At 35.3% G+C, this 15848-nt stretch overlaps 2 protein-coding genes across 12 annotated transcripts in view; one reads left to right on the forward strand and one right to left on the reverse strand.

Annotated features, from left to right (window-relative positions):
* Positions 1–469, forward strand: part of LOC143240595 (mitotic spindle assembly checkpoint protein MAD1-like) — a 46245-nt gene extending 45776 nt beyond the window's left edge. For both annotated transcript variants that reach the window (XM_076483303.1, XM_076483302.1), the window contains one exon: positions 237–469. In XM_076483303.1, the coding sequence (XP_076339418.1) occupies positions 237–398 (162 nt within the window). In that variant the 3' untranslated portion in view covers positions 399–469. The remainder of the gene's footprint in view (positions 1–236) is intronic.
* A 4045-nt stretch (positions 470–4514) lies between these two features.
* Positions 4515–15848, reverse strand: part of LOC143240946 (myosin heavy chain, muscle-like) — a 49098-nt gene continuing 37764 nt past the window's right edge. For all 10 annotated transcript variants that reach the window (XM_076484230.1, XM_076484224.1, XM_076484233.1 and 7 more), the window contains 16 exons: positions 13661–13717; positions 13403–13489; positions 12941–13107; positions 12531–12609; positions 12040–12285; positions 11177–11373; positions 10821–10953; positions 9858–10074; positions 9154–9394; positions 8672–8993; positions 8205–8336; positions 7696–7935; positions 6885–7085; positions 6406–6555; positions 5817–5894; positions 4515–4695 (listed from right to left, as the gene is read on the reverse strand). In XM_076484230.1, coding sequence (XP_076340345.1) covers positions 5844–5894; positions 6406–6555; positions 6885–7085; positions 7696–7935; positions 8205–8336; positions 8672–8993; positions 9154–9394; positions 9858–10074; positions 10821–10953; positions 11177–11373; positions 12040–12285; positions 12531–12609; positions 12941–13107; positions 13403–13489; positions 13661–13717 — 2520 coding nt within the window. In that variant the 3' untranslated portion in view covers positions 4515–4695; positions 5817–5843. The remainder of the gene's footprint in view (positions 4696–5816; positions 5895–6405; positions 6556–6884; positions 7086–7695; positions 7936–8204; positions 8337–8671; positions 8994–9153; positions 9395–9857; positions 10075–10820; positions 10954–11176; positions 11374–12039; positions 12286–12530; positions 12610–12940; positions 13108–13402; positions 13490–13660; positions 13718–15848) is intronic.

Below are 15848 nucleotides of genomic sequence, written 5' to 3' on the forward strand. Positions count from 1 at the left end.
AAATACTCTTTTTATTGTTTGTATTTAAAGTGAGCTGTACTTATTCACAGTTTTTTGCAACCTTATTTTTACATCTATTTTTAAAAGAACAAGGTGCTATCTGCTTTTGTACCTGGAATGGTCGTGCTGTTGTAAAAGATGTGTGGTCAGACCGTGGTTCCATAATCCTTAAAAAGAAAGAAATGATTGGTTTTTCTCTAGTTACTAATTGTTGTAAATGTGTTTCTTGGTTTTAGTATGCCAATGGAAGGTTAAAGCTGTTAGAGACAGAATATTCTTCCCAGCTACAAGAGTTGATTGACACGTACTTGAAAGGACATAACAGCATCCCAGCATTCCTCAGTAGCTTGACCTTGGAGCTATTCAGTCAGCAAACCTACTTTCTGGATAAAAATTAAGATTTCTTTTTCGTGTAGAGTTTTGCTCTTTTTCCATTATATATCACATATAATAAATGTATATATTTTCATAGTATGTGTTTTTTTTATTGCAAAACAAGCATAAAAGACAATTTTTCATTAATGCTACACTCTAGTATATCCTTATGTTGTTTACCTAATGATTATTAACTGTTGCATACATACATTTTATTAAGGTGTTACACAAAAATTAACAACTTAAAGCAGAAGAGAATGTTGTGTACATGTGTATGTGATTGTTTCTGATCATTATGTTACTTAACTATTAGAAAGACAGTAAGCTGTATAACGGACAATACGTATTAATATGAAAAATATGTTACTTGAATTATTACAAATAAAATGAGTTACGGGAATGATGCTGTGCGAGTCCAGAAAGTGAACACATTTTTCTTTGAATGAAGGTTAACTCACTGCTACAATATAACAAGTTATTCTCGGGCACTGCTTTTCTCTCATAATTTTCATCTTTTCCAGTTGTACGTCATGAACTACAGAGGATCAAGCACATTATATTAAAACTATTTTAAATATGAAAATCAGTAAGTCATGTGACAACCATAGTTGGTGTAAATTTGAAGTGGAACTTAGTGTATGAAAGTTCATTTTAACATTGTTTTGCATTATAGGGTGTAATACCACTGAAAACTGCTTTTGGAAAGGATATGTAAGAACTTTTTCTCAGTGCAAAACTATTCATAGATTTGGATCATAAAGATGTGTTTGGATTGCAGATTTAGAATTTCAAGAAAGAAATTCTTACTTGTAGTTAATAGCATTGAAAATGAAAGGCATATGGATTAACTTGGTGCTCCAAGACCATTCAGAAAGAGACCTGCAATAAGTTTTACCCTAACCCTGGAAGCATTTTGTAACAGATGTTAATATACAATAAGCTGCCCACCTGACTTGGCAACAATATGTAATGTAACAAGGATCACTGTCTGATAAAGTGGCACAAGTCTCATACTTCAAGCACCTGGACAGTTATACGTAAATTTGTGCTATTTAGTACAAATTGGGACTGGTCTCTAGATGTTGCATCAGTGGATTTCTGTGCAATTGTATTGTTTTAATGGATGTTTGAAATCCATTGTTCTTCTACACTATATGGATTATGGAAAGAAAGGGTGGGTGTGGTGTGTGCCTTCAACATGACAGTATCATGATGAAATCTTGTGCAATGGAAACTATGCTATAGGGCCATTGTCAAGATGCAGTGTTGTCAAATAGAGCTTAACTTGATATGTTTATATGGTAAGACCTCAAAATTGCTTTAACGTAATGAACCTCTGACCACTGTATATCAATTCTTCATTTTTTCTTCTTTTCCATGTTCTTTGTTTCCACACATCTTTAGATATGTGTCCAGCCTATCTCCATTTTCATTTTACTGATCCACATAACACTTGTAAGTAGTAAGCACACGTTAAGTACTTTTACTTTCAAAAACATAGGTACCTTTTGGGTTTTGTACCTTCCAAAATATTGGGTTTTATTATCATTATCAAAACATACATTATGGGGTTGCTGTAGAAAGTTCAGGTGAGGTAGGGCCTCCATGGTTAACTTGTTGGTATCTGCACCTGATGTTGCATCTAGAATCTGAATATATCTGTAATGTTTATTGTCCTTAATACCAGAAATAGGTCCTTGTGTTCAAGAGAGTCGAGAGTCTTCCTGTAGTTTATGATACTAAGACAGAAGTTTAGTGGATATTTCTATGTTTGCTCAATTAGTTGGCTAATGACTTCTAAACAGTAAGTTGTGGACTATATTTTTTCTAAATACATTTTATTCTCTAGATTGATTGGTTTGGTTGTCGAATTTCGTGCAAAAGTACACGAGGACTATCTGGGTCAGGCAGCTAGTCATCGCCACCCACTGCCACCTTTTTAGCTACTTTTATCAATGAATAGTGGGATTGACCATAACATTATAATGCCCCACAAATGAAAGGGTTAGCATGTTTTGGTGTGACAGGAATTCCAACTTACAACCTTCAGATTACGAATTGAGTGCCTTAACAACCTGGCCATGCCAGACGAGATGGTTGGTGTCCAAAACATTGAATATCTAAGCCTGTAAAACTTAAGTTTGTGAATGGATGCTACTAGATTTACTTTGATTGAATGTTTCACTGATGCTTAGGATCTTTTCCATCAACTGCCCAATTTTTTTCAGACTGTTTATACTTAGTCTTTTTTTGTTGCAGCTTTGGACTGTTTGTGAGCTGTCTTCCTTTGTGACTTGTTCCTTTATTTTTTTTCACTGTCTCTCCCGTTATTGACTTTCTCTGGATGTAATAATTTTCAGTTCTTTACAGCAATTCGCTTCTTTCTTGTTCCTTCTGTCACAATCTAAGTTTCTTTTCTGTATTTCAGTGTTGCAATGTTTTATGTTTATAGCTTGGAATAACTTTTTGATGCTGTTTTAAAGTTTTCTTGTCAGTATTCTAACTTATGTTTGTTTATATTTAGTTTTTGCTTGTGTGAAATCCTATTTGATCCTGCAAGATTTCTGTTGATATGCAACATCATCCAGACCATTCTATGATCACTTGCAATGCCCTCTTTGATAATTATCATGCAAGTCTCGATAATTTGAATCTTAGCTCTTCCATCTGGACCTTCCATTGCTCAGTATCTTTGTGGAACAGCATAATTGGTATTTTCTATGGCAAATTCAAACAACCACTTTCCTCCATTGTGTTTGTATTGAAGATTCCTTCTTTAAGTGATGTTCCAATTTTTGCACTGAAAACTCCAATCACCCTCGTGTTTTCCACTATTGAATTTTGTACGTCATTGTAAAATTTGTTTACTATTAAATTATAACTTTCTTTTAGTGCATACGCTGTAAATTATCTTTTCTTTTATCAATACATTTATATTGCAACCCTGTATTTCAGTAAGTTTTTGGCAGTTCTTGTTATTAAATCTTTGAATTTTGAACGTATTAATCAGCCTGCTTTTTTCACATCTTTTCTGTCTGTCCCTGATGTACCATTTTTGTAACTGAAGAGTACTTGCACCCATCGAGTTTCTGTTAGTTCTACAATATCCCAGCCTCAGTTCCATCTGTTGTGGCCATATTGATTTTTGTCCTGTTTCTTTCCATCATTAGCTTGGAACGGACTCGCATGGCTTGAAATCCGGCCCTTTTCATACATAGTGAGTGTAGCCTATTCTTTATCATACTGTGTCTTTCGTATTAGGGTATTTAACTTATTTTTTTAGGGCTGTTTCTCCACTACTGTCAGATCTAAAGATTCTGCTGAATTGTCTTACAGAACCAGCCGATTCCTATGAATTAAGGTGTTTGCTCTCCTCAGAACATGTTTTAAAATAGTGATTTGGGTTTTTTTCATTCTAAAATTCCACCGATTATGTACCTTTGTGATATAGAATTAATTGCATTTCAAAGTGCATTAATTACTACGTTACTCTTAACTACTGTGATCAGAACAATTTAGAAAAAAACAATTGATTAACACCTGTAAGTTCCTTATTTAAACTTGTATAAAAAAAAACCGTGTGTGCTTTTGGTGGTTCATTATTTTAGAATCTCCAGATTCCTGAAAAGTTATTAGAAAACGTAATTCTAATCGAGCTAAAGTGGTTTTTTTATGTTTGTTAATGTGATAATTTAGTGCGTTTTGTACACAAATATGTGAACTTAACAGTCGATATTTGGTATCTTGCACCGAATACACAAAGGCTGTATAAACTTAACAGGTAATGTTTTTACCTGTGGATTTTCGAGTCATTTTTAATTCATTATACAGTAATGTGAAATAACGATATAACATTTCGCCGAATTCTTTATTCAGAATTAAACAGCTGATTAACTGCTTAATAATACGTGTGTGTATGAAATATTTCGTTTCTTTTGTAAACTACACATTCAAGAATGTGCTATTACAGTGTTCTGCTGTTCCTACAGCGAAATTTTTGCTGATTTAATTTGAATTAAGTACGTAATTAACCCTAAATCTTCATGTAGTTCTAGTTTACATTTTGTATATTTCACATTACTGTAGTACTCGAACTACCCCAAGCAAAATTATTAAAAATTCATAAATACGAAAACAAATTTTACGATAAACTTTTATTTCAAAGGTCAAAAACAAGTATCTTTATCTACATTTTATCTTTTGTAAGAAGAAAATTTCTTAAAGCCAATAAAGGACAATCGGAAAGCCAGGTTTTTTTGTTTTTTTTAAAGCGCAAATCCATTTCCAGTGGCAAACTTGGTCACGGGTAGAGAAGAAAGCCTGCAAAATTACAGAAGGAAAACTTAATTAATCACAAATGAGCAAAAATTAATGTTGAATAAGCTACAATAGTTGTTTTTTTTCACACAGTACATGTTTTGGCAAGATTTAATATGTCAGTTTGGACTTCAATAATTAAAGATTTCAAAATTACCTAGTCGTAAAAGTTCCCTATATCAAAATGTTTGTTCACGGATGATTTACAGTGTATTAAAAACATGTAAATTGGAATGATAAACGACGTCAACTAGTCAACTGAACCGAAAACAAAAGACGACTATATTAGAAAAATCGTCGTTGTCTTAGTGTCTTTGAAAAAATAATAATAAAACTTTGGAGTAGAAAACATTGTACCGCAATTTGTTCCATGAAGGCATTGGCGTCCACAAAACTCATTGTGGATATTTTTTCAGAAAGAAAAAATAATCCACGAAGGAGAAAAATACAAGTTTTGAAAGTTAACCATTTAACTGAAAAAAATATTAATAAATTGGGTTTTATATTGCTTTTTCTAAATTAGGGGGAAAATAATTTTTTTCTTACAATGAGAAGGGGAATGCCTCGAGGTAGAAGATACGGTTTATCTGTGGTTGTAACTTCTGCCATCTCGTGGTACAGTTGTAAATTAATCGTGAAAATGAGTAAATTACATACTTCATTCGATAGTGGAATTTACAAACAGAATAATGTAGCTTGAGATACACTATTAATTTCATGTGAGAAGAATATGTTATACCAGTTATTGAACTGCTAAAAACTAGATGTTACAAGTGAAGTCTTCTATTTCGTTTATGTACCTTTTGTGTCGTTAACACAGTACTAGTAGTAAATGAACTAATAACACCAAAGTATTATTTTTATTTAACTTGGAAATTTATTGTTTCGCTTTAGAGCTGCTTCTAGAGCGTTTCACTAAAACACAAACTAAGTAGTATAATGTTCTGGCCATTAAAAATCACTGAGACATCTATCCAATAATCACCCTGTAGTTCAGAATGTAACCGCTAGGGTGCATTTATAGACATGTTCAATCATAAACTTACAACTAGCTACGTATTATAAAGTGACCGTATAAAAACACGATAATACAATAAATTATCACAGAAAGCTGAGCAACTTACGGATGATACACAAAGGTGAGACAAAGATTACTCAAAATCTGCTACCGTTTTAGTTAGACGACCGGGCTTCATTACAGGCTGAAAGAAAATAACAAAATACGTAAAACTCACCATTTTCGAAGTTACAAAAATAAATAAATAAAAACATAGTTTTGTTACTTCAGCCAAAGGTGGTAAAACTCCATACATATAAAAATACACTGATAATCCATGGATTCAACGCTAAATGTAACAGAGAAGAAATAGAGTTAATGGGCCTTTAACGGACCCCGCTTTCAATAAAAATATTTTTTCTTTATTATAATTCTATTTGTTTCTAAGTTTGAATTTACGTCTTGATGTTTCCTTCTGCCATGTTACTATTTGCTATAAAAAGTCCAATAAGCAAACCGTGTAATCGGTTTAATTGCTGACGACGCATTTTGCTCAATCCAGAGCTAGTAGTTGGAAAACTATTTATATAAGCCGTTTGTTACAATAATAATTGTTATGATTGTAACTCCAGAGCAGTTGTCGTGCCCTGTGTTTGCTTTTAAACTGAATTTATTTTATCGTAAATGGGCTGTAAAAACACCAGCCGTTCACTTACCCCTGGGCTTACTCCCCGACTGGCGGAACTGCGATTCTTGGCACGTAATTTGGCAAGGGCATTTTCGGCCATGTCTGACCGCTCCTCAGCGTCCTCCAGTTCCTGTTGAACTTTGCGGAATTTGGCCAGGTTCAAAGCAGCAATTTCCTCCTAGTGGACAGAGGTGGATAGTATTTGAGAATAAAATCCTCAGGAGCGAGGGTGCATCCTCTTATCTTTAGCTACATATTGCCATATCTACACAAGTTATGTGTCTTTGTAATTATAATGTGTGCCAGCCACATATGGTATTATACAAAGTGACCATCTCGGCTTATACGTGTTCAAGAATAACAAGGTCTTGCTTTCGGGTTATTGAAAATATTTAAAGTTTAAAAAACTCTAGCGTTTTGTTTTCGTCAACGCTGTGTGGTCTAGGTGACTTAACTAGTTGGATTTTGGATTACATTCCATGCCATTTAAAATGTTCATATACTTACAGCTTCCTCAATCTGTCTCTTATAGGTCTTCAGCTTCTGTTGCAATTTGTCCACTAGGTCTTGCATTCGCTCGTGGTTTTTACGATCTTCGTCAGCCTGGAATTGAAGCTCTTTGATTCTACGTTCGCCCTTTCTGAAATTCTTGCAAGCGTCCGCATGACGGCGCTGTTCGTTTTCTAGTTCGTTTTCCAGTTCGCGAACCTATACATAGTCAACAGTTGTGCTGATTAATAAAGGTTGAGCATAAGGGAACAGTTACGAAACATCATTAATTTATACTGGACCATAAAACCTCAAACAAAGCGAAACTATATAATGTTATATATAACAAGAGAAACTCGTTAACTGCCTCGACATCATGTCTCGATTAATAAGTTATTTTATTTCTATCGGATATTTGAGCAAGGCTATAAAAAGGCTTATCTGCTGCTAGCCGTTAATAATTTTGAATTGAAAGACAAGAGAGGAATCATTTAAACATCACCCACCACTAACTCTCGGGTTTCTCTGTTCCAATAGTGGAACGTGACTGTTACTATTTTAACGCATTCGCGGCCCAAAACAACGCAATTTTCTTTCACGGCAATAAGATGCGAACCTTAGACCCTCGGATCCACAGCCTGGCAAGCTAACCACTAGGCCATGCCCTGTTTCTCAAGTAACGGAACCTTAATGTACAATAACCAGCCTTTCTTTCCATTGTGCTGTTTTCTAAAATCATATGCGTGTTTTTTTAAATGTATCACTACTGCTTAGCTCATGAATGTGACCACCTTAAAGTTCGAATGATCAAACCAGTAACATATCGAACCTTCTGTTCCAATTTCTGAATGATTTTCTTCCCGCCCCTCAAAGCAGCAGCCTCGGCTTCGTCAAGACGGACTTGAAGTTCTTTCATCTGACCTTCCATCGCCTTGCGCATTTTCTCTTGTTGTTGACCATGTTCCTGTTCTGCTCTGAGTTCATCGGCAAGGCGAGCAGCGTCCACCATGGCCTTCTTGGCCTTTTCCTCAGACTGCTTGGCCTCGTTCAACATCTCGTCCAAATCAGCCTAAAGAAACCATTGACGTGTTAGTAGATATCAAACGAAGGTTGCTGGTCTAGTTTTATAACGTTAATCCACAACTGTTACTACATTTATATCATTCTAAGACCTACATGTATGTGATGACAAGTCTTATATTTCATAATAAAAGCAGAGGTAATTCAAATTCGAATTCATATTGTGTTTTATAAAGTCAAGCGCTCTCCCATAAGTTATTCCGACTAAAACATAAACCACTATGTTTAAGTAAGATTAGATAAAATGTCTCCTCTTACTTGCAAAGCTTGCATTTCTCCTTCAAGCTTCTTTTTGGCCATAGAGAGAGATGCAGAGTTGGCGGACAGCTCGTTCATCTGTTCGTGGGCATCGGCCAGTTCAGTCTCTGCTGAACGTCGCCCGCGGTCAGCCTTGTATACAAAAAATAAAATAAAAAACAGGTTGATTAAATTTATAAAATTCTATCTCCAGAAACGGCGAGTGAAATGAATCATAGTATTATCGAGTCAAATGTTAGTAATTTAAAACAAACCTTTGTTTAGATATTGATCTTTCAGTAGAATCTAAAGTAACTTCACAGACTTTCGACTGTATTCTGCTAACAGACCTCTCTATTCCTTCTGTTCTAATTCTTCGTATCACAATTCGTTAGTTTTAGAAAAGACCAGCGGATGTTACGATTGGACAACTTAATTCCACTATCTGTTTGAACGTGAATCAAGTAGTGAATTCGATGACGCCTCACCTGTTCCAGAAGTTGTCTACTTTCCTCCAGTTCGCCCTGGAGGGCGTGGCTACGCCTTTCAGCCATGGCGTATTGTTCTCTGGCTTCATCACGTCCTCGCTGTTCTTCTTCCACTGCTTGTTGAAGTTCTTTGATTTGTTGTTGGTACCTTTTGATGTTCTTCTGAGCATCAGCATTGGCCTTGTTGGCGTGGTCCAGGGCAATCTCCAACTCATTGATGTCACTCTCCAGCTTCTTCTTCATGCGTAAGGCCTCGGCCTTGCCCCTGGACTCGGCTTCCAGGCTGGCCTGCATGGAGTCAATGGCTCGCTGGTGATTCTTCCTGCAGTGACATACGGATAATTTGTTTTTCAGATTCTCTGCGCAATGTTAAAAAATACGGGAAAGCAAATGTCGATAAAGTATATTTTGAGCGGATGAACCATCGAAACAGTGGTAATTAGAATTAAGTATTTATAACCATTGTTGAATCTGATGCAAACCTTGTGTTCTCAAACTCTTCCTCTTTGTCCTGAATCCTGCGGTCAATCTCTTGGCGAACCTGAGAAAGTTCAAGCTGAGCGCGTAGCACCTTGTTCTCCTCCTGTTCCAGGGCGGCCTCAGCTTCTTCCAGAGCTGCCTGGAGTTCTTCCTTCTCCATCTCTAACCTCTTCCTGGATTTCTCCAGTTCATGGACGTTCCTACCACCCTCACCAAGCTGGTCAACAAGATCCTTGATTTCATCTAATATAAAGAGGTTTCATTGAGTAATAAACTAACTTGGTGGAAAACACTATCTAAAAAGAGACTTCCAAGGAATATTGAAATACACAAAGACTGAGCGGGTAATGTAGATTTAACCCTCTGTACTAATTAGCTGGTACATAATTGAATAATTCGATAAATATGCATTTACTTTGCTGATATACAAATGGCTGCTTACTTAATAGTTAAACAAAAAGCTACACAGTGGATCATTTATGCTCTACCAACTGAAGGAATAGAACCCTGAGTTCTATCTTTATAAGCCCTCAGATTTACCACTGAGCTGGTGCAAAGGGAAGAAAAAATAGAAATATTGTCCATACTATTTTTAAAACACACTAATGTTGTCAGAATGTGATCTCCTTTATTCATAGCTGCTTTAATTTTTAGGTTTTGTCAAGATTGGAGATTTTAAACTTCATAGCAAGTAAAAACTTATTGCCTTGTAAGTTTTTGTTCTCTCGTTTAACAGCTTCATATTGTTCCTGACCCTCCTCGTATGAAGTCTTCATCCGGAACAACTCTGTGGAATAGTCTCTGCATTCTCTCTGGGAAGCATCCAGTTCACCAGAAAGGTCATCAACCTTCTGTTTCCATTCTGCTACTGTCTTATCGAAGGACTTCTGTTTCTTTTCTAGTGTAGCAGCAAGACTATTGGCCTACAAATTGTAACGTGGAAAAGAAGTGATATAAATATCCAAATTCCTGATGGACCTTCAAAATATTCTTATTACAGTTTAAAACCACATCTTTTGTCAAGGTAAAAGAACAAACATCTCTTAATTCTAGTCTCACTAGTTTTATTAAAATTGTAAGATAAATTTCTTGTGTACAGTGTAACACGAAGTAAACAAAAGTACAAAATTAGAATGCAAACACAGTTTATTTCTTAAGTGCTTCAAATCATGACGTTTTGATTATTTCGAATAAACAGAAATAAACGCAAAACAAACTTTTTTTTTTCAAACTGATACGATTAATAGATCATACACTGTAGGTCACCAAGATAATAGGTCGTCGTTCTATGATTTGAACTCTGCCCATCCTGGAGAATTGAGCCCCGAATTTTTTAGTTGTAAGGTCGTAAACAAAGACAACAGAAGACAGTAATAATTTTATCTTGTGGCACGTATATTGTTTGTTTGTTTCAGGTACATCGCTAACTTATCTGTGAGCCATCTGCACTCTGTCCACTGTAGAGAATCGAACCACGGATTATATTGTTTATTTACGCGTATAAAACAAGTGGTAATACATATTGAATTTCATAAGACACTTAATTTTGTCTTCACTGAACTACAAATTCCCTGAGTTTAGTTGTATATGTTGGTGAACAAAATAGTTTTCTAACAAAAACTGTATTGCATTACATTTGTAACCATACTTATATACTGCCGTTACTCACCCTCTCGACCTCAATGGCCATATCTTCGATCTCACCTTGGAGTCGAGATTTAGCCTTTTCCAGACCACCACATTTTGCACTAATCTGTTGAATGTGTTCTTCAGCTTCTTGGAGTTTGGCTTGAAGCTTGTGTCTGTGGAAGCACATTTTTAATGTATAAATAAAAATACTATTTTCTGTGAGGCTGAAATTATCACCGGTTTTACGTTTGTTTTTTTTTTTTCGTTATGGTTTTAATTTTTTTCTAAATCGATTGCTTTGATGTGTTATACTCATAGACTTTCAGTTGGTAAATTAACGTTTACTTTTTTTTAAAACAATTATTGTAATTAAACAAATGGTGATAAGAGCCTCACTTGGCATCTTCCAGCTCTTCCACTCTAGCAAGACCTTCACTTTCAAATTTGTTCCTCCACTGTTGGACTTCTGCATTAGCTTTGCTGAGTTGCCTATGGAGGTCGTTCTTGGCCTCCTGTTCCTCCTCCAACTGCTCCCTCAGACCGTCCAATTCGTGTTCTATGTTCCTGCATTTACCCAACGCTGCAGCACGTTCCTAGAAGAAATAAAACAAGTGCTTGTGAGATCACTGCCTCGTGGTTCGAAAATGTTGTCAAAATCATGGGTTACATTGTTTCTCTTTTATAATAAGTTGCCTCAGTCGAAGGATTCCAAAGAAGCCACATCGATCATTATTCAGCTTCAGGGAAATTAATCATCAGCGTATTAAATACACAAATATCAAGACGTTATCCATATGTCTGTGTGTTTGTTCCCTATACGTTTCCACATGTCTTTGTCAATCAACACCAAACTTAACACAGTGATAAAGGATGATATGAGGAAGGTCAAGAGGTAAAGAACTTGGAGAGGAGGTGTTTGACCTCCCATATACTTTCATATTAATATAATTCTTGAAAACAATGTGTCTTTCTTTTCAATATTGGTACTTTTATGTATTTTTATTGCATTTTTACTGTTCATTATGTTAAGACCAAAATATAAAAACACAGTTTCCTATCTTTTCTGACAAACAAGTTTGTACTCTAGCAAGTCACTCATATTTTAAGTCATACCATCAGCAACATCCAGAAACGCTTACACAATATTCAACTGAATTACACTGAGAAACTGATGAAACAAAATCACCAGCCATAAAACGCATGACAGCTTTTATTATAAACAAAAACTGGACGTTATGTAGTAAATAAGTCAAACTCACCCTGCTTTCCTCGTCCGCTGTCCTCTTGGATTCTTCTAACTGGGTCTGAAGAGACATCTTCAGTTTACTGAGCTGATTAATTTGAGATTCTGCCTCTTCTAGTTGTCTCTGGAGATCAGCACATTCTGTACTCAGTTTCTTCTTGTTGGATTCAAAGTCTCCCATAGAACGATTTGCCTCTTCTAACTTGTATTGTGCGTCTTGTAATTGGACTTCTATTTGTTTCGAGTTCTTCTCGGTATTAGCCTAAAATAAAACGATTTAAACAATTCAACCAATTTTGTCGCAATTTTAAAACGTAAATTAAAAATATTCTAATCCAATACTAGACCGAAATTATGAATTACTTACTCAAGAGTTTACAAACTTAATAAAAAAGAGTAAAATGTTTTTTTGTTTTGGAATTTCGCACAAAGAGTAAAATGTTGCCACAGTAATTGAACAAATACGTGAAATGTAATTTCGTACAATAGTTTATTATCGTAGCTTACTTTTTCTTTGTTCACATGATCCAGACTGGAACGTAAGTCATCTAACTCGCCCTTCATTTGTGCCTTTTCTTTTTCCACCCTGAACAAAATCATGTCATCAAATTAACTTGAACCACACTTTTAGTGATATCTCGCGAGACTTAAGAAACTTAAACCACGTTAAAATACACTTTTAGTGATATCTCACGAGACTTAAGAAATTTGAATCACGTTAAAATACACCTTTAGTGATATCTCGCGAGACTTAAGAAACTTTAACCCGAATTTCAGTTCCAGATTTTGTTTCTACAATGAAATTATGCAATTCCTACAATGATGCTATGAAGTTTAAAACACAGTCTGGTAATTAAACTTCCTATATTTGATAAAACAAAAATTAACCTTCGTTATTGTTATTAGCTAAAGCTTACTTGGCTTTATGTTTGTTCAACTGATCGAGTTGTTCACTAAGTTCAGAGATAGAGTCGTTGTGTTTTTTCCTAAGGTTAGCGAGGATCTGTTCATGTTGGACATTTGACTCCTCAAGATCTCGTTTCAGTTTAGAAAGTTCATTTTCCCGTTTCTTGTTCAGTTCAATCTACCAAAGGTAAATATGTTTCGTAGTTTGATTAAATATAATATTAAGGTTATCATTCATTCTAACAACCTGCTTCGGCAATGCATGTATTAATATTATACACATATGTACAATTTGACAAATAATTACGAGATGCTATAAAACTGTAGCAAAAGCAGAGATGTCACATAAAGCGGTTTATGAAAATTCGTAAATGGAACATAAAAATAACTCCTAAGCGAAAAACATACAACATTAAATTAATTGCATCGGTCTTTGAGTCCTTACAAATTTACAAAACACTTAACAAACTTGCCTGAGCAGAGGTGGCGCCACCGGCTTCATCCAACCGTTCACTTAGTTCTTCCAGTTCTCGGCTTAGATCGGCTCTCTGTTTTTCGGCCTAATAGGTAAATAAACGCAATGTTAGGTAATGTCAGTACAGCGTTCCTTTTATACATTAAAAATAATTTTGTAGTTTAGATAGTAGGAGCTTTACAAACCAGGCATTATAAAACAATAATCTTATTATATGTATTATTTCAAATTAATTGTACAAGTACAAAATACTTACCTTAGCCCTCGCTTGTCTTTCAGCTTCGAGTTCCTCTTCCAACTCTTCAATTCTGGCCTGCCAAAAACAACACAAAATTCAAAGCATGAGACTGGACAATGAAAAACTAACTACACATTTCAAGTGACAACGACAGCCATAATTCTTGAGTTGTACTTTCGAATGTTTTAAATTCAACCTATATAATGTTTGTTTTAATTTAGGTGGATTAGCGTCGATGCTTTAGATCCATATTTGTTGCATAACTGCGCATAGTTTAATCTCGCATACAGCGATCACAAATTTACAAGTTTTTTACGATAAGCTTGTACTAAAATTTTTATAGTAAAAGCAGAAAACTAAATTCACTGTAGAATATTGATTCGATAAAGTGCATTTTAAATTAATTGGTGGGTTAAGAGACTTCTTTGTTTGTTGTTAGGGAAAACTACAGAAAGGGTTATTTGTGCTCTTCTTACTAAGATTATTCAAACCTCATTTTTAGGGTTATAAGACTTCATTCAGTCTTACCACTCTGCCGATAGGGGCAGTTTTAAAAGGAATTAACGATTAAAGGTTATGTAATTACACAAAACAACTAGTTATCAGCTAACGATCGTCTATAAATATTACCTTAACGTTTCATCTTCACTATCAATAACGTGTTATATTTTTTTTCTTTAAGCGTACTTGAAAAAGTAATGGTACTGTACCTTGAATGACACTTTCGCAAGCAAAAGAAGCCAGAGAGGGAAATATCTTTCAGTTGAATTACACATCCTAGTAGAGTGCAAGGTGATAATCTTTAATTATTATAATGTAGACCAAGCATCAGAAGAAAGAAAATGACATTCGTGAAAGCGACATTACAGCATGTTTGTTTGTTGTTACAAAAGGGCTATCTGCGCTATCCGTCCCTAATTTAGCAGTGTAAGGCCAGAGAGAAGGCAGCTAGTCATCACCACCCACCGCCAACTCTTGGGTTACTCTTTTACCAACGGAAAGTGGGATTGATCGTCACATTATAACGCCCCCACGGTTAAAATGGCGAGCATGTTTAGTGCGACGGGGATTCTAACCCGCGACCCTCAGATTACGAGTCGAATGCCTTAACCCACCTGGCCATGCCGGACTCAATACAGCATGAATTTCAAGAAAATGTGCCATCTTTGCAGACACGAAACTATGTCTGCAAATTATAACTATTATAACTATGGCTTCAAATTATGTCTAACAAATTATAACGAAATTATAACTATGGCTTCTTCCACCTTTCAAACAATTTGCCATATGTAGCCAAGTGACTACTTTTATGGTAAAGGGCATATGCGTCTTTCTCTCATCTCTTCCTTAATAATCGCTACTCGAAGAACTATTTCGTATCGAAGCATTTTTATCGTAACGTTTTTATAATGGTTTAAAAGTTTTCAATATCCTTTGCTTCTAGAACAATAATTTATTTAGCGATTAAAATGGTGTTGTCGTTTGTGGAATGAGATAATAACCTGGTGTGCTGGGGTGAGCCCTTGAGAACATCGCCGCAGATTGTTCTTTCCTTATAAAATAAACTGGTAATTTTTAATCAGTAAGTTAAGAAATGATTCACTCAGCTGGACCAGTTACCCACAAGTCTGATGAAATTTTAATATAATTTTGAAACTCATCGGCCAAATACGAACGGAGGAGTAAGTACACCTTTGTAATTTTACCCACAGAAACTGTTTCCTTAAAAGTACACACTAATTCAAGCCACATTCCTGAGTGATGTGGTGTGAATCATCACATCACAGACTATCGCCAGGAAGTCCAATTTAGGACGGAGTTCCACGATCCGTTAACACTTGGTGAAAACGCATTCAGACTTAACAGCTGCCAAAGAAATCACACGTGAACTGTAACCAGCCCAGGTAAGCGCTGTCACACGTGCCATAAATATTCTGTGTTAAGTTTAAATTGAAAAGTCTTCCCACCAGGGCATTTTGCCAGCAATTTTTCTATGTCACATTTTAAATTTTGTGTAATATTTTTGCAGGTAAAGCTTGTATCATTAAATCTTAGTAAAAACAAAAATATATATATAAAGAGTATTAAAGCTTTTGGGTTTGGTCTACGATACATTTTAAAAACTTGAATAACGAAGTAGGATCAAATAAAGTTTATTTGTTTTTCATTAGCTTTAAAACTATTTTTGGTTTTCTGACTTATGCAG

This window comes from Tachypleus tridentatus, chromosome 13, assembly GCF_004210375.1.
Source record: "Tachypleus tridentatus isolate NWPU-2018 chromosome 13, ASM421037v1, whole genome shotgun sequence".
Classification (NCBI taxonomy): domain Eukaryota; kingdom Metazoa; phylum Arthropoda; class Merostomata; order Xiphosura; family Limulidae; genus Tachypleus; species Tachypleus tridentatus.